This window comes from Ovis aries, chromosome 2, assembly GCF_016772045.2.
Source record: "Ovis aries strain OAR_USU_Benz2616 breed Rambouillet chromosome 2, ARS-UI_Ramb_v3.0, whole genome shotgun sequence".
In the NCBI taxonomy this organism is placed as follows: Eukaryota; Metazoa; Chordata; class Mammalia; order Artiodactyla; family Bovidae; genus Ovis; species Ovis aries.
The window spans coordinates 138519013-138544333 of record NC_056055.1 but is presented as its reverse complement, the minus strand read 5'-3'; the positions used below and the strand labels follow the sequence as shown (position 1 = coordinate 138544333).

Here is a 25321-nt window from a genome sequence, read left to right as displayed (position 1 = left end):
AAAAAAAATAAAATAAAACTGCTTACTGAAAGAGTACCATGTATACTTAAGAATTCAGCCCAGAAGGCGAACATCTAATTTTCAAAGGCAGTAGTTTATGCCACAAGAAAACAGAGTAACATAGTCCAGATAATCATGATAGGCAAATATAAGGTGTCTTATATAGTCAGTAAAATTTATTTTCAGCACATGAAAGACACAAACTGTTATCAAAATGCCCCAGATTAGGAAATATAGCTCCCATGATCTGTTCCAAAATCTAGAGAACATATTTGTAAGAAGTAATAGACCTATCTCATTCATGAACATAGGTGAAAAATACTAAACAAAGATCAGTAAATTAATCTGTAGAAAAATAAGAGCTCAAAATTAAAACTGGGTTTAGTCCAGGAAAACAAGGTTGGTTTAACACTTCAAGAGCAATAAAATAATATCCATCACATTAAAAAAAAAAAAACCTGGAAAAAATTAGATTGTCCAAAAAGATGCAGAAAAAGCATCTGATAAAATTTAATATCCATTTCTGATTTAAACAAACAACAACAACAAAAAATTAGTAACTAGTAATAGAAAGGAATGTCCTTGATCTGAAAAAGGGCAGATCCATAATAAATTGTGAAACTGAAAAATTCTCCCCCTACTTCTAAAATCAGTAACAATATAAGTATTCCCATGATAACCAATCTATTCAACACCTTACTAGAAATCATATGACTAGAAGTCACAGTCACCACAAGGCTGGAAAAAACAAATACATATAAGGATTGGAAAAGATGAAATGAAATTATCATTCATGGGCCGTATGTTTATACAGAACAAATCTAGCTAAGGTAAATTATCAGAATTATAACCAAAGTTACCGGTTATCAAGTCAAATGCAAAAATTAACTGAATTTCCACATATCATCAATAAACAAAAAATAATAAAACTAAAATAGGTATCTTATTTACAATAACATCAAAAAGTAAAAATACCTAGAAGTTATGCAGAGCACATACAGTGACAATACAGTCTAAGATGTACTCCTTTTCCAATTTTGAACCTGTCCACTGTTCCAAACCCAGTTCTAACTGTTGCTTCTTGCCCTGCATACAAGTTTCTCAGGAGGTAGGTAAGGTGGTCTGATATTCCCATCTCTTCAAGAATCTTCCAGTTTGTTGAGATCAACACAGTCAAAGACTTTAGTGTAGTCAATGAAGCAGAAGTAGATGTTTCCCTGGAATTCCCTTGCTTTCTCTATGATCCAACAGATGTTGGCAATTTGATCTCTGGTTCCTCTGCCTTTGCTAAATCCAGCATGTACATCCAGAAGTTCTCAGCTCACATATTGTTGAAGCCGAGCTTGAAGGATTCTGAGTGTTACCTTGCGAGCATGTGAAATGAGCACAATTGTATAGTACTCTGAACATTCTCTGGCACTGCCTTTTGTAACACTCATTATGGTAAAGATATAATCAATATATTCAGTGTTATCTCAATGAAAGTCCCAACAGATGGGTGTTTGATTTTTTAACTTAGCCAAAAACAGCCAAAGCAATTTTGAAGAAAACCTAAAATAAAGCGTCCACTGCTGTCCTAACAAGTTAACTATACCCTTATCAGCTTAAAGCACCCGTTTATTATCTCCAAGTTCTATGGGTCAGATATCTTGGCACATCACAGTGCAGCTGGTTCTCTCCTTCGAGTTTCACAAGAAAGAATCAAGGTATCCGCCAAGCTGCGTCCCTGTCCAGACACTCTAGGAGAGAATATATTTCCAGGTTTGTTTAGAATGGTCCAGGTTGACAACAATCAGTGCCAAGCAGTTACAGGACAGAGGCCCCCATTTCCCTGCTACCCCTCAAGTGGGGTTTGGTCTCAGTTTCTGGAGACTGCCTACACTCCCCCTGACTCATGTCACCCCCTTTCAAAGGCAGTAAGAGCAGGTTAAGTCCTATTCATTGCTTCTGAGTAAATCCCTCTGATCTCTCCTTCTGCCCCTTCTCTTTTGCTTCCCTCTTCTGCCTTCTTTTCTTCTCTTCTATTTTTAAGGGCTTGTCTGATTATAACAGGACCCACCCAAATAATCCAAAATAATCTATTTTAAGGTCTGTTGATTAGTAACTTTAATTACACCTGCAAAATCCTTTCACAGCACTTCCTAGATTAGCGGTTCACTGAGTAATTCAGACAGGAATGTTGGGAAAATATCTTTAAAATTCCATCTATCAAAAAGCAGGAAAAGTATTTTATTGAATATCAACCTAATTATAAAACTATAAAACACACACAAAGACAAACATAATATAGAATATAAAGCCTAGACACAGACCTGTTTCTGGGCATACACACTTGACTTACAAAAAAAGGGAAACAGTGTGAAAGAACAATTCTTTTCAGTAAATTGTGCTCGGATATCAGGACAGTCACCGGGAAATGAAAACTATTCCAATCCAACACCACACAGAAAAAAATCATATTCCAAAGGAATACAGACCTAAATATGAAAAGCATAACAAAAAAGCTTCTGAAAGATAACATGGGAGAGTGAGACTTCAAGAATAGTGGCATGATGAGCTAGGTGGACCATTTCTCCAGTAAAACATTACTTTGGCAACAAAAGTCCGTCTAGTCAAAGCTATGGTTTTTCCAGTAGTCATGTATGGATGTGAGTTGGACTTTAAAGAAAGCTGAGTGCTGAAGAACTGATGCTTTTGAACTGCGGTGTTGGAGAAGACTTTTGAGAGACCCTTGGATTTCAAGGAGATCCAACCAGTCCATCCTGAAGGAAATCAGTCCTGACTATTCATTGGAAGGACTGATGCTGGAGCTGAAACTCCAATACTTTGGCCACCTGATGTGAAGAACTGACTCACTGGAAAAGACCTTGATGCTGAGAAAGATTGAAGGCGGGAGAAGGAAACAACAGAGGATAAGATGGTTGGAAAGCATCACTGACTGGATGGACATGAGTTTGAACAAGTTCTGGGAGTTGTTGATGGACAGGGAAGCCTGGTGTGCTGCAGTCCGTGGGGTCGCAAAGAGTCAGACATAAATGAATGACTGAACTGACTGAACTGGACTGGTAGAAAGAAAATTTTTAAAGTCAACCATTTAATATCTCTGAAAATTGTCTCAAGGGCATATAACAACAAAACAAACAAAAAAAAACAAACATTTATTCAAGAAAACATTAAACAGAGGTGAGAACAGCAAGTATCCATGACACATGAGCCATAAACCACTTACAGTTACACCCACAACTCAGGATAACTCTGATGGTCTACACCAAACAGGTGCTGCAGGAGCTCCCACATTCCAGCCTAGGAATGAATTTCACCCTTGGAGGGAATGCTGCTGGCATCTCCCACCTGCCCCACTCCCCCACCTCCATGCTGCAGAAACTCTATGCCAGGCGGGCCCACATGAGGAGAGTAAAAGAGTCCCTTCACCCAACCAGCCCCCATGTATAAGGCAGAAAAGCTCTTTTCCCGGTGTAGTAAGCCAAAAGTATTAGGTCCCAATTACTCACTCCTAAGACAGAGGTTCTTTACCAGAAGGGGCAAGTTAAAAGTACATGCTCTACTCTGAGAGCAGGGTGTCCCTTCAAAGTGAAGTCATCTCTTTGCCTCTGACCCTAATTTCACTAAGGCAAGGTGGAGGGTCCTCCCAGGGGAAAAGGTAGACGGTTAAGAATAGAAAGCTCTGTCCTCCACCTAATGGAATTACTTTACTTGGAATAGATTGTGGGAAAATTCATTTTAAAGGGCAATGTCCAAAACTACGGAGATCTTGGGAGTGAATAAAAGAAAGCTGGTAGTTCCATGACAGTAGTAGTAACATGAAAAGCTGCAAACCAGCTAAAAGTTTAACAGAGGGAACTAGACAAAGAAAAAGGCAGGAAGATTCCTCAGGGTAATAAGCACAAGTCTCAAAGGCTGGCAACTTAGCAAACTTGTTAGCTTATACAGAGATCTGACTTAACTGCAATCAGACTATGAAGCAATTTATGCCCTGGGATATTGGTGAAAACAATAAAGCAATCAGTTAGCAGTTAGTGGAGGCTGACAGCTAGGTGTGACAGCTATAGAGGCAGACCAGCCAAAAGCTTATGCGGAGATCAGGGAAAGAGGCAAGGAGAACAAGGTGGAAACCAGTCATCTCTGGTAGACCGCACATGTCTTTGAGAGGGTCCAGATGTTGGATTCATCAGACAAAGAGTTCAAAGCAGCTATTATAAATATATTCAAAGAACTAAAGAAAATCATGTTTAAATAATTAAAGGAAGGTATTACTATAAGGACTCGTCAAATATCAATGAAAAATAAGGAATTATAAAAAATAATCAAATGAGAAAACATGTATGCTAATAAAGAAAACATAACGGCATATTTCTTCTCTTATTTTAAAAGCAACTACATGCAAAGATGGACTCGATAAAGGACAGAAATGGTAGGGACCTAACAGAAGCAGAAGATATTAAGAGGTGGCAAGAATACACAGAAGAACTGTACAAAAAAGATCTTCATGACCAAGATAATCACCATGGTGTGATCACTCATCTAGAGCCAGACATCTTGGAATGTGAAGTCAAGTGGGTCTTAGAAGGCATCACTACGAACAAAGCTAGTGGAGGTGATGGAATTCCAGTTGAGCTATTTCAAATCCTGAAAGATGATGCTGTCAAAGTGCTGCACTCAATATGCCAGCAAATATGGAAAACTCAGCAGTGGCCACAGGACTGGAAAAGGCCAGTTTTCATTCCAATCCCAAAGAAAGGCAATGCCAAAGAATGCTCCAACTACCGCACAATTGCACTCATCTCACACACTAGCAAAGTAATGCTCAAAATTCTCCAAGCCAGGCTTCAGCAATACGTGAACCATGAACATCCAGATGTTCAAGCTGGATTTAGAAAAGGCAGAGGAGTCAGAGATCAAATTGCCAACATCCGCTGGATCACTGAAAATGCAAGAGGGTTCCAGAAAAACATCTATTTCTGCTTTACTGACTATGCCAAAGCCTTGGACTGTGTGGATCACAAGAAACTGGAAAATTCTGAAAGAGATGGGAATACCAGACCATCTGACCTGCTTCTTGAGAAACTTACATGCAGGTCCAGAAGCCAACAGTTAGAACTGGACATGGAACAACAGACTGGTTCCAAATAGGAAAAGGAGTACGTCAAGGCTGTATATTGTCACGCTGCTTATTTAACTTATATGTAGAGTACATCATGTGAAATGCCTGGCTGGATAAAGCACAAGCTGGAATCAAGATTGCTGGGAGAAACATCAATAACTTCAGATATGCAGATGACACCACCCTTACGGCAGAAAGTGAAGAACTAAAGAGCCTCTTGATGAAAGTGAAAGAGGAAAGAGAAAAATTTGGCTTAAAATTCAACATTCAGAAAACAAAGATCATGGCATCCACTTCCATCACTTCATGGCAGATACATGGGAAAACAATGGCTGACTTTATTTTGGGGGGCTCCAAAATCACTGCAGATGGTGACTGCAGCCATGAAATTAAAAGACACTTGATTCTTGGAAGAAAAGTTATGACCAACCTAGACAGCATATTAAAAATCAGAGACATTACTTTGCAACAAAGGTTCGTTTAGTCAAGGCTATGGTTTTTTGGGTAGTCATGTATGACTGTGAGAGTTACACTGTAAAGAAAGCTGAGTGCCGAAGAACTGATGCTTTTGAACTGTGGTGCTGGAGAAGACTCTTGAGAGTCCCTTGGACTGCAACGAGATCCAACCAGTCCATCCTAAAGGAAATCAGTCCTGAATATTCATTGGAAGGACTGATGCTGAAGCTGAAACTCCAATACTTTGGTCACCTGATGCGAAGAGCTGACTCAATGGAAAAGACCCTGATGCTGGGAAAGAATGAAGGCAGGAGGAGAAGGGGACGACCGAGGATGAGATGGTTGGATGGCATTGCCAACTCAATGGGCATGAGTTTGAGTAAACTCCTGGAGTTGGTAATGGACAGGGAGGCCTGGCGTGTTGCAGTCCATGGGGTCACAAAGATTCAGACACAACTAAGCAACTGAACTGAGCTGAACACACAGCAACATGTATAACCAAAACAGAGGAGAATGGAGTGGAGCTGTAAGTTTCTATATAATGTTGGAATTAAGTTAATGTAAATCTGAAGTCAATTCTGATTAAGACTATAATGTAAACCTTAAAATCATTAAGAGAATTTAAAAAGAAGCTAAAAATCATGAAAGGAATTAAAATATTACCTTAGGAAACACTCAATGCAAAGAAAACAGTAATGCAGGTACAGAAGGACAGAGACATGAGACAGACAGAAAACAAAATGCAAAATGGCAGACATAAATCCAACCACACCCAGAAAGCATTTACTGTGAATGCATTAAGCAATACAACCAAGAGGCAGGGATTGTAGGAGTCAATCCAAAAAGAGCAAGATCAAATTAAATGCTGTCTACAGAAGACACACTTTAGATCCAAAGATACAAATAGGATAAAAATAAGTGGATGGAAAAAGACACTGTGCAAAGAACCAACACTGAAAAACTGAAGCAGACACACTAATATCAGACAGCTTCTAAAATGGTTTTAGAAATGAAGAGGTACGTCTTTTAACAATAAAAGGGTCAGTTCATCAGTAAGATAAAAAAATTACAGACATGGGTTTCCCTGGTGGTTCAGTGGTTAGGAATCCACCTTGCAATGCAGGGGACACCAGTTTGGTCCCTGCTCCAGGACGATTCCATATGCCACAGGGCAGCTAAGCCAGCCCATGCCCCAGCTGCTGAGCCTGTGCTCAGGAACCCGAGAGCCACGACTACTGAGGCCCACATACCCAGAGCCTGTGCTCCGCAACACAGGAGGCCACTGCAGAAGCAGCTTGCGCACTGCGACCAGAGTGCGCCCGGCTCTCTGCAGCTGGAGAGCCCAGGCACAGCAACGGAGGCCCAGTGCAACCAGAACCAGATCGGTAGACTTGTGTAAAAATCAAAAGATAAAGAAGTGAATGGCTTGTCCACAGACATTTTAAAAGAATTGTAAACATATGTATGTACCTTATAACAGGGCTTCGAAATACATGAAACAAAACTGACAGAAACAAAGGGAGAAAACACTACTCAACACTAGCTGGAATATTTCAACACTCCATCTTTAATAACAGGCAGAACTAAGCAGAAGAGTAACAAAGAAACACAAAGCAAGCACACTACACCAACTAGACCTAACAGACATCTAGAGAATACTGCATTCAACAACAGAATACATGTTCTGCTAAAATACACATGAAACACTCCTAAGACAGATCATAGGCTAGGCCATAAAACAAGCATCAACAAATTTAAAAGGATTGCAAGCAAACAACGTATGTTCTCTGACCAAAACGAAACTAAACTAGAAATCAACTACAGAAGGAAGTTTAGGAAATTCACAAATATAGGAAATTAACATACTCCTAAATCAATAATAGACCAAAAGAACAAATCAAAAGGAAAATGAGAAAACATTTGAGATGAGTAAAATCAAAAACACAACATATCAAAACTTAACAGGATCAATCAACTGCGTGCTTGCAGGGAAATTTACACTTGTAAATGTCCATATTAAGATAAGAAAGAGAAACCATTTTGTATGAATTTGAGATACTTCTTGAATACCATAAAGGGGGGCAGGATGCCACAGAAACCTCTGAGGGAGGTAATTAAAAAAAAAAAAAGAGTACTTATCCAAAATACAAAAATAATTCCTTCAATTAATTTTAGTTTTTGTGAAGAGAACACAAAGAAAAACTGATCAAAAGATGTAAATAAGCACTTCACAAGAGATATCCAAAAGTCAATAAACTTATGAAAAAATGGTAAACCTTTTAACTCACGGGGAAAATGAAAATGAAAACCAAAAATACCACCTCACATCAGAACACCAAAAATAAATGACAATCCAACTGTCAGTGAGAATACAGAACAATGGGAACTCTCATACACTGTTTATGGGAATGTGAATTGTTATAACCACTTTGGGAAACTGGCAGTATCTACCAATACTATATTGGGCCTATAATCCAGCAAATTTGCTATTAGGTCTAAACTCAATAGAAATTAATAGTATATGAACAGACAGGTACAAATATGTTCACAAAGCATTATTAATAATAATCAAGAAGTAGAAACAATCCACATCTATCAACAGATTGTATAAATAAACTGTGGTAACTGAATACAAAGTAATATTACAGAGCAATGAAAGTGAACTACAGTTAAGGAATTAACATGGATGAAACTCAAAATCAGGTGAAGCAAAAGCAGCTACAAACAAAATACGTACTGTGTGAGTCCATTTATATTAAGTTCAGAAACAAGCATAATTAAGTCAGAATAGTGCTTGGGGGGCTACAGCCCATGGGGTCGAAGAGAGTCAGACAGGACTAAGGGACTAAGCACAGCATAGCGCTAGCTCTGGAGGGAAGGGGGAAGGCAGCAAACGGCTGGAGAGGAGAGAGCTCTGAAAGGCCGCCAGTGTTGTTCTTGACTGAGTGCTAGTTACACACATCATGGTTTACAGCAGCTCACTGAGCATCAGTTTGTCTGTGTTTTCTATATTAATATTATGCTTAAATAATGAAAACTAAAGCACCACATAACATTAAAAAATAAAATCAATTGAATCATAGTAAAATTAGAGTGCTTGAACCTTAGACAGTATTAATTTTTTGAAGACTGAGCTTTTGATATAAATATTAAGTTCAATCTCACAAGCAATGAAGACTTATCAACTGAAACAAGATGATACCATTTGAAAACAGTTAAAGCGGAGGAAACCTAGCTAATTCCCTTCTCTAGGGAATACTCTGTTCGCACCTACTGACAGAAATACAATTACCTTCCTTCTCACTTTTCCTTTTTAAGAAACCTTCCTTTACAGTCCTAGAAAGGGTTGCTCTATGATCCACAGAACAGTGCAACCATGGTTCCTGAATTTCCGTCTAACTAGGTTCTAAGAGATACTCAGCCCTATATGCTTCTAATAATAAATTTGTGTTGCTACAGTTCGTTTCTAGGAACCAAATGGCCAATGGATAGAACACCATGATATAGGATATGTTACAACCATGTTATATAATAGTTCTGTTTACATCAGAAGTTGAAAATTGGCAACTTCAGACTGTTTTATCTGATCCACAAAGTGTTGTCTTTTTTTAAAGTATAAATTACATATTATGAATTACAATCTTTCTCACTAGACTTTAGCCAAACTCCTAGGAGGCAAGTACTGGGTTGCCATTCCCTTCTCCAGGAGATCTTCCCAACCCAGGGATTGAACCTGGGTCTCCCACATTGCAGGCAAATTCTTAACCATCTGAGCTACCAGGGAAGCCCCATTATACAAGAGTTCTGTTTATATCAGAAGTTGAAAATTGGCAACTCATGAACTGTTTCATCTGACCCACAAAGTGGTTTCTGTTTTAAGTATAAAGTACATGTTATGAATTACAGTCCTCCTCACTAGACTTTGGCCACGCTTCTAGGAGGAGAGGACTATTATCTTATATATCTTTGTTTTTCCCAGTGCTGGGCTCTAGGTCCAAAAATACATGCAGAATGATTAAACAAACTATGCCAACAGGTATCTATAAAATTCTAGAACTCTGACAACTGATTAATTTCTGAGAAACTAAACAACAAACTTTAAAATCCTAGTAATCCAATAGGGAAAACAATAATGACAATACACATTAAATGATATTTTTAAAAATCATGTGCTTTTGTCCAGTAAAACAAATCTTTAAAATGTAAAATAATCAAAGGAAGAAAATTTTTATGTAAAATAAATATCACAATATTATATAGTGAAAAGAAATGAGATTAACAATTATAATTATCACTTAAAATCTGCCTCTGTCATACACAACCCTGCCAGAATTCTTCAACAAGCCATGGAGACAATCCATGTCAAGTGTGCTCTGGCCAAAAGATCTCAATGCAGATAGTTCCTGTTCCCTATTCTTGACATTTTCAAAAAGGAGAAAAATTTTTAATTCTAAAGTATCCTTGTATCTTTAACATATACCGACTGGTTCAGTTCAGTTCAGTTGCTCAGCTGTGTCCAACTCTTTGTGACCCCATGAATCACAGCACGCCAGGCCTCCCTGTCCGTCACCAACTCCTGGAGTTCACCCAAACTCACGTCCATCGAGTCAGTGATGCCATCCAGCCATCTCATCCTCTGTCGTCCCCTTCTCCTCCTGCCCCCAATCCCTCCCAGCATCAGAGTCTTTTCCAATGAGTCAACTCTTCGCATGAGGTGGCCAAAGTACTGGAGTTTCAGCTTTAGCATCATTCCTTCCAAAGAACACCCAGGACTGATCTCCTTTAGGATGGACTGGTTGGATCTCCTTGCAGTCCAAGGGACTCTCAAGAGTCTTCTCCAACACCACAGTTCAAAAGCATCAATTCTTCGGTGCTCAGCTTTCTTCACAGTCCAACTTTCACATCCATACATGACCAGTGGAAAACTATAGCCTTGACTAGATGGACCTTTGTTGGCAAAGTAATGTCTCTGCTTTTGAATATGCTATCTAGGTTGGTCATAACTTTCCTTCCATGCCACAAATTTCACATTTAATTCTCACAACCTTATGAAAGTTACTACTTCTTATTTCATCCTACAATCAAGAAAATCTAGGAATTTCCTGGCAGTCCAGTGTTTAGAACTCACTTCCACTGCATGGGGCATGGAGTGGATCCTGGCTGGAGGAACCAGGATCCTGAAAGCCTCAGCAACCTCATGGACTGCAGCATGCCAGGCTTCCCTGTCCTTCACTATCTCCTGGACCTTGTTCAAATTCACGTCCACTGAGTCAGTGATGCTATTTTACCATCTCATCCTCTGCCACCTCCTTCTCCTTTTGCCTTCGATCTTTCCCAGCATCAAGGTCTTTTCCAATCAATCAGCTCTTCATATCAGGTGGCTAAAGTATTGGAAGTTCACCATCAGTCCTTCCAATGAATATTCAGGGTTGACTTCCTTTAGGATTGACTGGTTTGTTCTCTTTGCAGTCCAAGGGACTCTCAAGAGTTTTCTACAACAACACAATTCTAAAGAATCAGTTCTTCAGCGCTCAGCCTTCTTTATGGTCTAATTCTCACATCTGGACATGACTACTGGAAAAACCATAGCCTTGACTATGTGGACCTTTACTGGCAAAGTGATGTCTCTGCTCTTTAATATGCTGTCTAGGTTGGTCATAGCTTTCCTTTCAAGGAGTAACCGTCTTTCAATTTTTAAGATTTTTAAATAGTGAGAATGAAAAAAAATAATAAAGCATTTGATAAATTGGATTAGACATATGTTCAGTGTGAGGATCTCAATCCTTTTGTTAACTAAAAAGCGTGTGTTAGTCAGTCGCTCAGTCATGTCTGACTCTTTGCGACCACATGGACTGTGGCTCACCAGGCTCCTCTGTCCATGGGATTCTCCAGGCAAGAGTACTAGAGTGGGTTGCCATTTCCTTCTCCAGGGGATCTTCCTGAACCAGCGATCAAACCTGGGTCTCCTGTATTGGAGGCAGACTCTTTACTCTCTGAGCCATCAGGGAAACTTTTGTTAACTGAAAGGCATTGTGTTAACAATATTTAAGCCTAGCAATCCCCAGGATGAGCTGAACCTTCCCTTGTTCAAAAAGACATGCCTAACTCATACATCACTGCTATACAAGCTGAATATAATTCTTTAAATAACAATTGGGTAATAGGTATCAAAAGCCCTTAACTGTTTCATACTTTTTGCCCTGATATTCCATGACTGAGAATCATCTTAGGGGTTGGGAGAAACTTTTACTCAGAGAGAGTCACTATATTAATATCTATTATAGCCAAAAAGAAAAGTTAAAGAAAAAGGAAAGAAATAACCTAAACAACTAAATACAGTAGTTAAGATGTTTTTGTTCACCATGATCCACTATTCAGGAAAACTATCACTCACCTAATCGGTGATCTTCAGGGATCTGTTAATCACGGCTTTCTGTGGATTCCCCAACTCATCCTATCTACAGCCATAGTGGCCACTTTGCTGTACTTCATCTCCCAGCTACCAATGACTGGTTAAGGAATTGACAATCGCAATACATCGGCATCAACCCAGAACTGGTATGTGGACATCAGGAAAAAGTTTGTCTTTCAAGTGTAGTTGCTAAGCCAAAAAGTATGTGACTGTGGCTCCAGAAACAAGAGGCTAGAAAAACCCAGATATGGAGTCAAAGAGGCTCAGTGACATCATTTGAGACTTTGGATCTAAGCTGCTTCCAAAGCTATTCCATCCTTCTCTACATTTACTATTCTCAATTATGTGAACCAGTAAATTCTTTAACTTACCAAAGCTTGTGGTAAGTTTTTATCACAGGTAAGCAAAAGAATCATGATTAACACACTACCAAAAGAAGAATGGTTAAATAAAATACATTGAGTACATCTATTCGGTATCTTTGTGGATAAAATTCAATGGAATAACGCTGACAGAATAGCATAAACTGTTAAGAGATGCACTCAGGAGCCCAGTCTGAATCTCAACTCTACTACATATTCTCATGTGTCCCTGGTTAAATTAGTTAACCTCTCTGTGCTTCCACTTCCTCATCTGTAAAACAGGGACTCAATAATACCTACTGCATGATCATTAGAAGTAAATGAGTTACAATTTACAAAGTTCCTAAAACAAGTCCTACCATTAAGTATATGTATCTTTTAAACAAATGAGTTTATATACATACATACATATATGCGGGCTTCCCTGGTAGCTCAGATGGTAAAGAATCTGTATACATTGCAGGAGACCTGGGTTCGGTCCCTGGATAGGGAAGATCCCCTGGAGAAGGGAATGGCTACCCAGTCCAGTATTCCTGCCTGGAGAATTCCACAGACAGAGGAGCCACATGATCATAAAGAGCCAGACACGACTGAGTGACTAACACTTTCACTTTCATATATATATATATATATAATAATATATACACAAAGTAATTTCACTGATTTTTTTTAATCTGTGCACAGAAAAAGGAAAAACTATGTTTTTTTAAAAAAGCAAAAATACCCTACTTGTCAAAAAAGAAGAAAAAAAAAAAAGAAACATGCCTCAGGTCTTATGAAAGACAAGATGACTCTGACTGGCTTCATACAAATCCCCTGACATTCTCCAGAGGCACCATAGCTGTATTTACCATCAGACAGGAAGCACATACATAGTGTCAAGGACGGAGTTAACGCAATGTATGCCATTTAACAACAACAGCAAGTACCAGGTTAAAGCTTAATTTAAACCTAGAAGAATGTCATTTCACCAACTAAACTAGTTTCCAAGGAAAGATACAAACTTATGAGCACAACCAACTCTTAATGCGTGTGTGTGCGTGCTCAGCTGTGTCCAATTCTTTGGGACCCTATGGACTGTAGCCCACCTGGCTCCTCTGTCCATGGGCTTCTCCAGGCAGGAATACTGAGGTGAGTTGCTGTGCCTTCCTCAAGGGGATCTTCCTAACCCAGGGATTGAACCCAAGTCTCCTGCACTGCGGCAGACTCTTTACTGACTGAGCCACCTGGGAAGCCCCATGTCATCCCCTAAAACTGCTCATATTTGGCTTTATACTGCATCTGTAGAATACAAGCATTTTAACTTAAATAGAGGTATATAACCTGTCGTCTTGAAATTCACAAATTTCAAACCTAATAATGAAGCCACATTGAGATTTGTTTCACAACCCACCACTTGTTTCAGCTCTGCATCTTTCTACATCATGCTTTGAATTCCTATTAAACCATTCAAATTCTGTCGGTTGTTAGATATACTAAGTAATACATGTTATCAAGAGATCTGTTTTGTATGCAATAAAGTAATTAAAGCTTTAAGTGTTTTTTTAAAAACACTGCTTGTAAGATGAACCAGGCTGAGAGTCAGGCCTCCTTTCCCTTCCATAATGAACACTAAATCATCTGCCACTAAAGCATCTCAATTTTGTTGAGCGCCTCATGCACCAGGTTAAAATCCTTCACAATAAGTGGACTTTGAAAATTCTCCATTCAAATTCTAATGTTTATTTGTTACAACTGTGGTGAGCTTATGAGGCCAAAATATTAAGATAAATGGCATTCCAATTTAATTATTAAACATGAAAATAAGATTTTTCATTAGTATACTTCTAACACTTTTCATAAAATTTAAGATTTGCACAAATTGATTTTGAATTTTTCATTTTTTAATCCTATCTCCATACACATAAAAAATTCATGCCAAAAAAAAAAAAAAAGTTTATCAGTAAACTGAATGAGCCAAAATGACTGATTAGTAAATTAAAATTTGTTATGGAAAAACTAAGAAATTACTCAAAATGAAATTTCTTTATCTTGGGCAATATAACCCAGTGGTTAAAATGCAGACGATTAAAATCTCAGCTCTAACATTTACTACTGTGTGTCATACTGGGCAAGTTTCTTTACTTCTCTGGGCTTTGGTTCCTCATAGGCAAAATGAGAATAACTGTATATACCTCAAAGAGTTAATGAGAATTAAATGAATTTACACGTACAAACAATAAACTTTAGCTACTACTGTTACCATTATCACTCTCTAAAATATAACTTGCCTATAAATTACAAAAATGAGTGTCTTCCTGGGTCTGAAATATGTATATATTAAGTATAAAATCATTCAGTTTTAAAAAATAAAAAACTTTAACAGTCCTTTGACAAAACTTTCTGTTAGATGCCAACTCTATAGAGGACATCCTACTATGCACTGAGAACATGGAAATGAATAAAATAGAGTCTCTGAATTCAAGACCTTTCTGTAGAGTAGGCCAAAAAAAAAAAAAGTCTATAATAAAAGGTATAATCACAGAGGTGCTATGAAACAGACAAGAATTGTCTGTAGGACACAACAGAATACTATGCCTTCCCAAGTGGCGCTGGTGGTAAAGAACCCGCTTGCCAACACAGGAGACGTGAGAGACGCAGGTTTGATCCCTAGGTGGGCAAGATCCCTTGGAGGGAATGCTCAGTTCAGTCGCTCAGTCATGTCCGACTCTTTGCGACCCCAGGAATCGCAGCACGCCAGGCCTCCCTGTCCATCACCAACTCCCGGAGTTCACTCAGACTCACATCCATCGAGTCAGTGATGCCATCCAGCCATCTCATCCTGGGTCGTCCCCTTCTCCTCCTGCCCCCAATCCCTCCCAGCATCAGAGTCTTTTCCAGTGAGTCAACTCTTCGAATGAGGTGGCCAAAGTACTGGAGTTTCAGCTTTAGCATCATTCCTTCCAAAGAAATCCCAGGGCTGATCTCCTTCAGAATGGACTGGTTGGATCTCTTTGCAGTCCAAGGGACTCTCAAGACTCTTCTCCAACACCACAGTTCAAAAGCATCAATTCTTTGGTGCTCAGCCTTCTTCACAGTCCAACTCTCACATCCATACATGACCACTGGGAAAACCATAGCCTTGACTAGACGGGAGGGAATGCTAACCCACTCCAATATTCTTGCCTGGAGAATCCCATGGACAGAGAAGCCTTGTCGGCTAGTGTCCACAGGCTTGCAGAGAGTCATGCAAGACTGAAGCGACTTAGCACACATGCACAAATAGGACACTAAGGAACAGAGACATCTAACTAGGGGGAGCAGGGGAAACACCCTAGAAAGGATTTCTGAGGAACAATCAGCTAGCTCCATCACTTCAGGACACCACACTGCTATTTACATAATTTACACAATTTACACAGCTTTTAACATAGTCATAATAGTGTTTTAGAATGCAGATCAATAAAAAGACAAGATCACCTAGCACACTACTACTTAACTATGCTCATAAACTTAACAATCTTTTGGTAATAATGAAGATGACTATCTTAACAAATTAGAACATAACCTTGAAAAAGTCACACTGCTTCCTCAAAAAAAACATTTTACCAATAAATAAAACCTACAAACTTTCCTCCACTAAATAATAATTAAACTGATGTCAAAGAATATTTTTCAGCTGTTAAAGACCTCTGAAGGATTTCAATTCAACCCCCTCATTTTACCGATTTAGAGGAGCCACAAAGTATAATGGGAAAGCAGTAAGGTGAAAATCAGAAAACCGCATCTTGGTCCCAAATCTCCTAGAGTAAAAGTCTGGGCAAAGTTTCCTCACTGGTAAAATAAGAAGTTTGACTCCAATTGTTTCCAGGGTCCTTTTCAGCTCAATAATTCTCATGAAACTGAAGCAGATAAGCAACTTGCCCAAACATCACCTAGCTAGTTAAGGGCAAAGTAGGGACACTTGTTTTCCAATTATCAATGCACTTTCTCTTTTGCAGCATAGTGCTTCTCCTACTTCATAACACCATTCCTCTAAATTATTCTAAGATATGCGGAAATTATTAAAGAGAACGAAGGAGTTTACAAAACTAAATGACTTATTCCTATAGCTCTTTTATAGAAAATGAGCTTTAAATCTAAATGAAACAAATACATGAAGTCTCCAGCTCTGTGTCACTTACTTCACTGAAGCTGACCTCAGGAAAGTTAGTTTATCCTTAAACTTCCGAGTACCTAAAATCTAACCTTTCAATACATTTCACAGAAGAGACTATGTTCCATACTAAATTAAAATATGAATTATTATAGATAATCATAACTATTACACGCATACTTCTCTGAATAAGATGAGAATTAAAATTCTTTTTATGTTCTGGTTATAATATGCACTTTTTTATTCAAGACAGATCAATTTAAACACTTACTTTTCCTTTAGGTATCCTGTTTTGAGACTCTCTAGCTTTTAAACCATTAGATTAAGCACATTACTTCTGAAATCACATAAACAATTAAAAATAAGACTATATAGAATGCTGATAGTTCCTCTTTTAAAACTGAAAATCAGCCCCCAGTAGTACAGCTCTACTAAACTATATCATAAGCAGCATCTGATTCCCTAAAATGTCTTCAAAGCTTATTATATTTTGCAGGGAATTTATCAAGATTTCAGGAAGACTGACAGTGTTGATTCCAGAAAATACAGGAAAATCTGCAGAAAAAAAGCACAATAAAAATGCAAAACGGCAATAAAGTCAACAGTAGTTTCATACTACTGAAATTTGAGGATTTTCAAAAACATTCATGGATATATAAGTAGTTTAACTACATTTACAAATTTTCAAAGAATCACAGAATGTCTGCATTTTTTAATTGGATGGGACCTTAAGTCACTTAATCCAATAGCACGCAAAGTAAGAATCTATTGGATTTATCTCCACCCCACCCCAAAAGTCCATGAACATGCGCACGCTCAGTCATGTGCCACTCTTTGTAACCCTACACACTGTAGCCCGCCAGGATCCTCTGTCCATGGTATTCTCCAGGCAAGAATACTGGAGTAGGTTGCCATTTCCTTCTCCAGGAGATCTTCAGGGATCGAACCCACGTCTCTTATGTCTTCTGCACCAGCAGTGTAGTTTGCTTTAAATTCTCATAAATATTTCAAGAGACAGGTCTTTCCATTGCTGGTCAAGTCTAGTTGTTACACAGTTCTTACATTCTTATCAAAACAATACAGAATTCATTCTATGCCTTTGCAATTTTCACCTGCTAGTTTATCTTCTGGTAACAGCATAATAAATACATTCTCTTCTATTTGTTTTTGAAATATCTGAAAACAGCTATACTCTTCCCCACCCTTCAACTAGTCTCTTGCTGAGTCTAAATGTATGGTCCACAGACTTCTTGTGTGCCTTGAAGACACTTCTGGGATAAAATGTACTTCCACATTGCAATAACCTTTAAAAACAACAGCCAACTGTTGAATTTTGGTGTAATATCAAAGAATAACTTCCCCAAAGGCTAGTAAAATAGTTCTTTTCTAAGTACATATCTATGTGAAATTGGGTTCTCAACACATGCCTCAATCAAAATATATCTCAACAGACGGAAAGAAAATCCAGCTACCTTGTAGTATGACAGAAATTAAAGTGGTTTGTAAAAATATAAAACAATTCCACTAGTCTCACTGAAGTTTTTTAGAATATTTATTCATCATTTTAAAATTCGTTAACATGTAATCAAATTGTTATTTTTAGATAAATGTTTCTGAAGTTATTTTATTACAAATATAGTAAATACCAAGACATAATCCACATAAACAAAATCTCTTTAGAGACCTGAATAATTAAGGGAGTAAAGGGGGTCCTGAGACCAAAAAGGTTAAAACATAACCTATTTCTCAGGGGCAGATTTCCAGGCTTCCATCTTGAATTTCCCTTTCTCTAATACATAAAAATGCCTCTGTAAGGGAGGCGCCTACCACATATCTATGCATTCATGAGCTAGAATCCTTAAACATACAACTCGGTCTTGCTGCAGCAGGTGACTTCAAAAAATTAAAGCGCCATCTGACATATAACCTTTAACATCTTCCTACAGGTATTATGCAATCATCTGGAATCAAATACTTTTAACTCTTCTGTCTAAAGATGCAGTCTGTAAATACAGAAACAGAGAGCAAGTTTATGACTACGATATTATCTTTCTGGCCAAACTATTTTTGCTATTTATATAAAAGTAAAAAGCAAATTATTTATATCCGGAAAAATGGAATAAAAAAGACACGTCTTTTGTATAACCATTTATTTGACTCACAGCAGTAACCCATTCAAAAGTACTTATGTACTGATATGGAAAAAAAAAATCTATTCATCTAGCCAACACATACCTAGGCCTCAGCCAACAAAACTGACCTTATCTGAAAATTTCTTAACTTCTCACATCCTTATTCACAGAATTATTAGAAGATAAAGTGGGATAGAGAATTTAGCCACAGGTTTAAAAGATCCACTGTGAAACCTAGAGCTACACTGCTGAGCACCTCTCAGAGAATTTTAAGACTGATAAAGGAAAAGCTTTGGAACTCCAAGGAAAGAAATTATTAATAGTCTGCGTGTGTTAGTCACTCAGTCGTGTCCGACTCTTCACGACCCCATGGACTGTAGCCCACCAGGCTCTTTGGTCCACAGAATTCTCCAGGCAAGAATACTGGAGTGGGTTGCCATTTCCTTCTCCAATTAATAGTCTACACTCTACCATACAAATTCCTGAATTCCAAAAAATTCCTAAATCTTATGATTTAGGCTTATGGATAAGATACTTATGGTATATCTTTAAAAATAGCCCATTTTCAAAGTTAAGTTTGCTTAAAAGGAGTTCATCACATATATAACTTCATATGTGTACATACACATGTGTATCTCTTTTAAGTTTAAAATTTTATATTCTCTATTACATTAAATTGGCTCAATTTTTCAAGAAACAAAGTTTGTTCTCTCCTTGATACATACACTCAAGTTCCATTAATAGTAATGCTTTTCACTAGCTATCAGTCACCAGCAATTAAAGCTATCAAATTTGGATTTCCCTGGTGGCTTAGTGGTAAGGAATCCTCCTGTCAATGCAGGGAACATGGGTTCAATCCCTGGTCCAAGAAGATCCCACATCCTGCGAAGCAGCTAAACCCAAGCACCAGGATTACTGACCCCATGCTCTGTAACAAGAGAAGCCACAGCAGTGAGAAGCCTGTGGACCCCAACCAAGAGTAGCACCAGCTCATCAAAACCAGAAAAAAGCCCGCACAGCAACAAAGACCCCGCACAGCCAAAAACAATTTTTTTAAAAAAAAGCTCTCAATTTACATCAATTTATACAACAGACTAATGTTACCTGGAAAAGATGCCAAGCACTTATTAAAAATAAAAACTGGGATCCCACTCAATAGACAATGGTAACACCTTGATTCCTAGGGCTTCATATATGCAATTAGTGCTCGCATTAGTGAAATCTGAAACAATAGCTTCAAAATGAATACATAACCCTACTGAGCATTAAAAGTTTTTAACTTATTTCCTGGTTGGTCAAAAAAAAAAGCAATATACCACTGTCACCATAGGGGTACCTGGGTGTGAAGTATAACTTACACAACAGCATGTCTTGTTATTTCATAAATTGAGACTAATATTTAGGTTACATAAAAATCCAAACTGCTGGAAAAAAATTCGCCTTATTTGGAAGTTCAAGCTAAATTATTCCAATCTTTCAAAATTTTAAAACATCAGGAAAAGTGCAGAATAGTGTAAAAGTTTTTTAATGAGTTGAAGTAGCCTCTAAAGTTCACAATCTAGATTCTACAGACCCAAAATTACTAACACTGATTACAGATGTTAACAGAGGAACAATTCAACACTACGTCCTTGTGAACAAGTGCAGTGCTTGGTTCACAAAAAATGTCTCAATAAATATTTAAGAAATGAATAATTTTTTAAAAAGGTATAGCCTTTAAAAAAGTCTTTCCCAAGACATCATTGACTATCACTCATTATACTATCATTCCTACCAGTACCATTTAGCATCCTAATGAAAGTACAGACAAAAGTAAAAGCATGCTAAAAGCACCAACTGCTGTTCACAAAACAGATTTTAAGACATTCATTTACAGATTTTCAAGAAAGAAAAATCACCAGGTGTACTAAATTTGGGTTAGTCAATAAATAAACTTTTATCTTCTAATAATCAGTACTCAGGGTTGGGGGTGAGATGGAAAGAGGAAATGTCTGTCAAAGTATTCAGAACGCTTAATGGATGCCATAAATCAAATCTTCCCATGAATTTTCCAGAGCAAATTCATGCCAATCTTTGAGCCTATTGTCACTTTCACACATGCTCACAGGAACAAAATGACAAAGAAAGCTATGCCTGAACCACTGGATTCAGGGCACAAACCACCTGACTAACAAATGTCAAGGCTCTGAGTCGTACATACTGATAGATATTTTCAAAATAAATTAATCCCACCGACTCCTACATAAATCAAAGCTCTTGGTATCTTTAAAGGATTCTCTAGACTACTGGACTTCCCGACGTTTTTTCGAAAATGTGGCTACAATCTTCCTGTGTGACACAACTGCCCGTGAACAACCCATTTACCAATTGCTCATGAATACCGCTAAACGTTTTCCAGACAAAAGAACGTTAAACACGATTCTACACACATTTATTCTTCCCCCATACATATGTGTTCTCCTAAATTTAATTTTACGTCGTATACTTAAAGTTAAATACAGCAAGTTAAAATTTTAGTCAAAGCACTCCGGTGTCTCACTAGCTGTGTAACTGCTACATCTGGTGGCAGCACACTTGCATGCAGGAAGCCAGAAAACTTAGAAAACAATTGTAACCGATCTGGTGAGTGTGTGCAGTAACCTTTACGCAGCGATTTCCCACAAAACCCACGACCCTGTCGGAGAAGAATAGTAGCCTACTTGCAACAGAGAGGTAACACACAAATCTGCAGGAGGTGATGGCGAAGCAAAGTTGCAACCATCTGCGTGGTTATAAAAGCCTGCCCACGAATCGGTCTCTAGTTTAAACTGCTCGGGGTGGGGGTGGCGGGGCAGGCCAGGGATCAAAGTCGGCTTTGATAATTTCAGCGGCTCTACCCAAAAGGCAGAGATCTTGCCAGTGAGGGGCATCCTCCAGGTCCCGGGCAACAGAGCTCGCAGAGCGGGGACCGCCTCTAGGGGAGGAGTGCGCGAGGGAAGGGGAGGGGGCTCGAGGATGAATGCTTCACCGAGAGGGAAAACCCACCAGAGACCGGAGGCCGGGAGGTTAAGAGTACTGAGAGTACTAGCAAATGGAGCAGAAAGGGGCTCGCGTCCGGGGTCAGGCTTCCCACCCTAGCAGGACTGGCTCTTAGGAACCCCAAGCGAGTCTGTGCGCCGCGCCGCGCCCCGTCCCCTCCAGCGCGCACCCCTCGGTCCCTCTTCTCCGCCACCCGCGAACCACCACCCACAGCCGGAGCACTACCTCCCCGGGGCCGGGCGGCCTCGCGTCCACCTCGTCCCCCTCCCCCACCCCGGGGTCGCGGGAAGGAGACCCGGGGGCGCGCGGGCAGCGGCGCGGGGAAGGGAGGCCCGCGAGCGGGCGCGGGCGCGACGGCACTTACCTTCCCTGGGCCTCCCGGATGGCGGCGTGTGATTCAGCAGGGACCTGGCCGCCGCCGCCGAGCCCGGGGTTGGAGACGTGGAGAGCTGGGACCAAGATGGCGGCCCCTCCAAACTTCCACTGCTACTTTGGACACTCATCAAGCTACTTTCTGGGAACCCGACTCCCCCCCTGCGACGGCAGCGGCGGCAACGGCACCGGCACCCGCCTCCGTCATGGCGGGGGCCGCGCTGAGGGCGAGCAGGAGAGCGAGGGGCAGGGAGGGGAGAGTCAAGGGGATGGGGGAGGAAACCAAGAAGGGGGGAGGTGGGGAGGGTAGAGGTGAGGGGAGGAGAGGGGACGGGGAGGAGGAAAAGCGGGAGAAGTCAGGGAGCCGGCGGGCGCGCCGGGGAAGAGGCGGAGGGAAGGAGCGCCGCGGCGGAGGCGTCGAGGGGGCGCCCGCTGGGGCCGGGGTCGGAGCGCGGGCGGAGCGCGGGCTGCGCCAGCCGAGAAGACTTCCGCGGGCGGAACCTGCCGGCACCTCTGCAGTGCGTCGGCCCCCGGCGTCGCCCGGGTGGCGGCGGCGGCGGCGGGCGGTGGGTGGCGGCTGAGGCGGCGGGGTAACCTCTGCATCAGTTACGGGCGGCGGCGGCGTCACGCGCCGCCTGTGCAAACACTATCGCGAGGCTCCTGCGCCTCCGGTAGCGGCGGCGGCGGCGGCGGCCGCGGGACCAGGCTTGGGGGAGGGACCTGCCAGGGGTTGGGGGCGGGGGGGACTGGGGAGGGAACGAGTGCGCGAGGGAGGAGACGCGGGCGCTGGGCGCTCCGGGCGCACCCGCGGATCGCTGCTCGGCGCGGGAGCCCGGGGCCGGCAGACTGGTGTGCGCCGGGGGCGGCCTCCCGGAGCCGGCCTCCCGGAGCCGGCCGGAGGGAGGCGCGCCCCGCACGCGCCCCCGCCGCGCTGCACCGGCTCCCGCGCCCGCTCCGCTGCCACCTGACTCCCCCTCTCTCCCGCGGAAGCGCGCCTGCCTCCCGACCCCACACCCAGCCTGGGGAGGAATGCTTCTGCTCTCTCTGGGCTGTCGTTTCTCAGGAGTTCGATGTGATCATTTCTCAAAATGGAACTGCAAAGTTGAGAGTTGCTTTTTTTTCCTCTCTGTACTGTGTGAAGAAAAAAAAAAAAAAAAAAAACTGTGCGCCTCCCCGTCTACAGAACGGGAGTGGTTATCGAATAAAAGAGCTAACAAAATAAGTTGGGTGGAAATAGAACTTTACAAATGTTTTCCAACAAGAAAATCTTTACTGGTGTGTGCACTGTATGTGTGGTCTGGCAGTTCTTTGTTTTAAAACGGTTAGGTGGAAAGTCTGAACAGAAAAATTTGATCACCGACTTCACATTCTTAGGGTATGAAGAGGGTATGGTTTCTAGAAAGTTCCAGTGACTGCCACTGCTGAGTCGTGACTGCAAAATCTTGAAGCGAACTACAGCATCTGTTAAAATTTATAGTTACAATGTAACTTTCTACACACCCACACAGGGACAGACACATCAGGGATTGGGCATCTTGTACATAAGAGAGCTTTCTAATAGTTCAGGAAAAATACAACGAAGTTATTGCTCTCTTTAAAAAACCAAATTGAATAGAACACTAAAAAGATTATGATATAGAGTAACTGTACAGGCATGAGGAAATGGCATTACCAGGGGAACAAAAATGTCACTTCTATTTTTTATTTTTATGACTGCGCTTCTCATAGTAATGTTTTGTTCAGATAAACCATCATTAAAATAGAACCTTGGCTGTCAGTTATCTCCAGAAGTAATTTTAGTTTCCTTGTGCTTCAGATTCTTCAGTGAGTTTTTAGTTAGGTTCTGCTTTTCAAACCTGAGGTAATCTCAAACAACTTCAGTGAGGTATAATTAACATGCAATAAACTGCACATAAAGTGTGCAATTTGATGTTTTCATGTGTATACGACCCTGAAACCATTTCTACAATCAAGATAGTGAATATATCCATCTGCCTCCAAAATTTCCTCTACCCCTTTCTGGTTCCTCTTTCCCTACACCCGCGTCCCCAGGTAACCACAGAACTGCTTTCTGTCACTTGGTTTACATTTCCCAGAACTTTAGATAAAAGGAATTGTACAATTTGAACTCTTTTGTCTGACTTCTTCTACTCAACGTAATTATTTTGAGATTGATCTACATTGTTGGATTTATCAATAGTTCATTTCTTTTTCTGAGTATTCCATTGTGTGAATATACCACACTTTGTTTATTCATTCACCTGCTGATGAAATTTAGATTGTTCCCACTGTTTTACTATTACGAATAATGCTAGTATGAACATTTGTGTACAAGTCTTTGTGTAGACATATGCTTTCCTTTCTCTTGCATACATACCTAGAACCTTACATTAGATTTTTATACCAAAGTGCATACACCCTAAGGCAAAACAAGAGTTCCTGTAAGGTAGGTAATAGGTAGCTGTATGCTCTCAGTATTTTAAAAGAGAAAGCTTAGTCAGCTAATTGTGGTGAAAAGGACAGAAAAGAAGTCAAGAGACCTGGATACTAGTCTCAGCAGGTAACAATCCTTCTTGATTCGATTTCCTCATCTGTGAAAAAGAGGTTAGAGTCACTCAGTGATCTCTAAAGCTCCTACCAATTTCAAGATTTTACCCAGAGCTCAGCTCCTCTGGAGAGTAGTAAACAAAACCCAACCAAAGAGATTTGATAGCAGGTTATCTACCTCCCAATCCTCCCAAGAGCCTTAGGATACCTGTACACCAACACCAGTTACATTTTATGCAGACTGACTCCTTTTATTTTAAATGGTAACTAGAGGATCATAACAAATCCAAATACATAATACAATTACTTTGTTTTTGTTATGAGCGCTGCCTTGGAAAGAATTAAATGACTGATTCCTACTTTCTTGCAGCTTATGATAAAGATAGTCAACATGACTGACTTGCAGAGAGGTTACTGCCAGCAACAAGGAACTAGTTAAATAAACCGTGGCTTAGCCTGAAAATTGAATGTTATACCATCACTTAAAATCATGTCTTTGAAAAATACTTAAAAGGATGATAAAAAATTCCCTTGTATATTGTAAGTGAAAACACGGGTATGATCCCAATTCGTTTGTAAGTATGCAAAGCAAATGACTGCAAGGATGCACCCCAAAAAATGTATAGCTAGCCTTGAGTTGTAAGATTGCATAATTATTGCTTTCTGCTTTTCCAAATTTTATACAATGAATCTCGTATTAAATAATTTAAGCATAAAAAGGATATGGACACAAGTTGTACAAAAACATAATTTTACTGAATTATT

At 40.2% G+C, this 25321-nt stretch overlaps 1 protein-coding gene across 3 annotated transcripts in view; it reads right to left on the bottom strand.

Moving 5' to 3' along the window:
• The window catches only part of TLK1 (tousled like kinase 1), a 173320-nt gene extending 150663 nt beyond the window's left edge, over window positions 1-22657 (bottom strand). For all 3 annotated transcript variants that reach the window (XM_027964869.2, XM_042243732.1, XM_027964871.2), the window contains exon 1: window positions 22002-22657. In XM_027964869.2, coding sequence (XP_027820670.2) covers window positions 22002-22140 — 139 coding nt within the window. In that variant the 5' untranslated portion in view covers window positions 22141-22657. The remainder of the gene's footprint in view (window positions 1-22001) is intronic.
• Between the last annotated feature and the right edge of the window lie 2664 nt (window positions 22658-25321).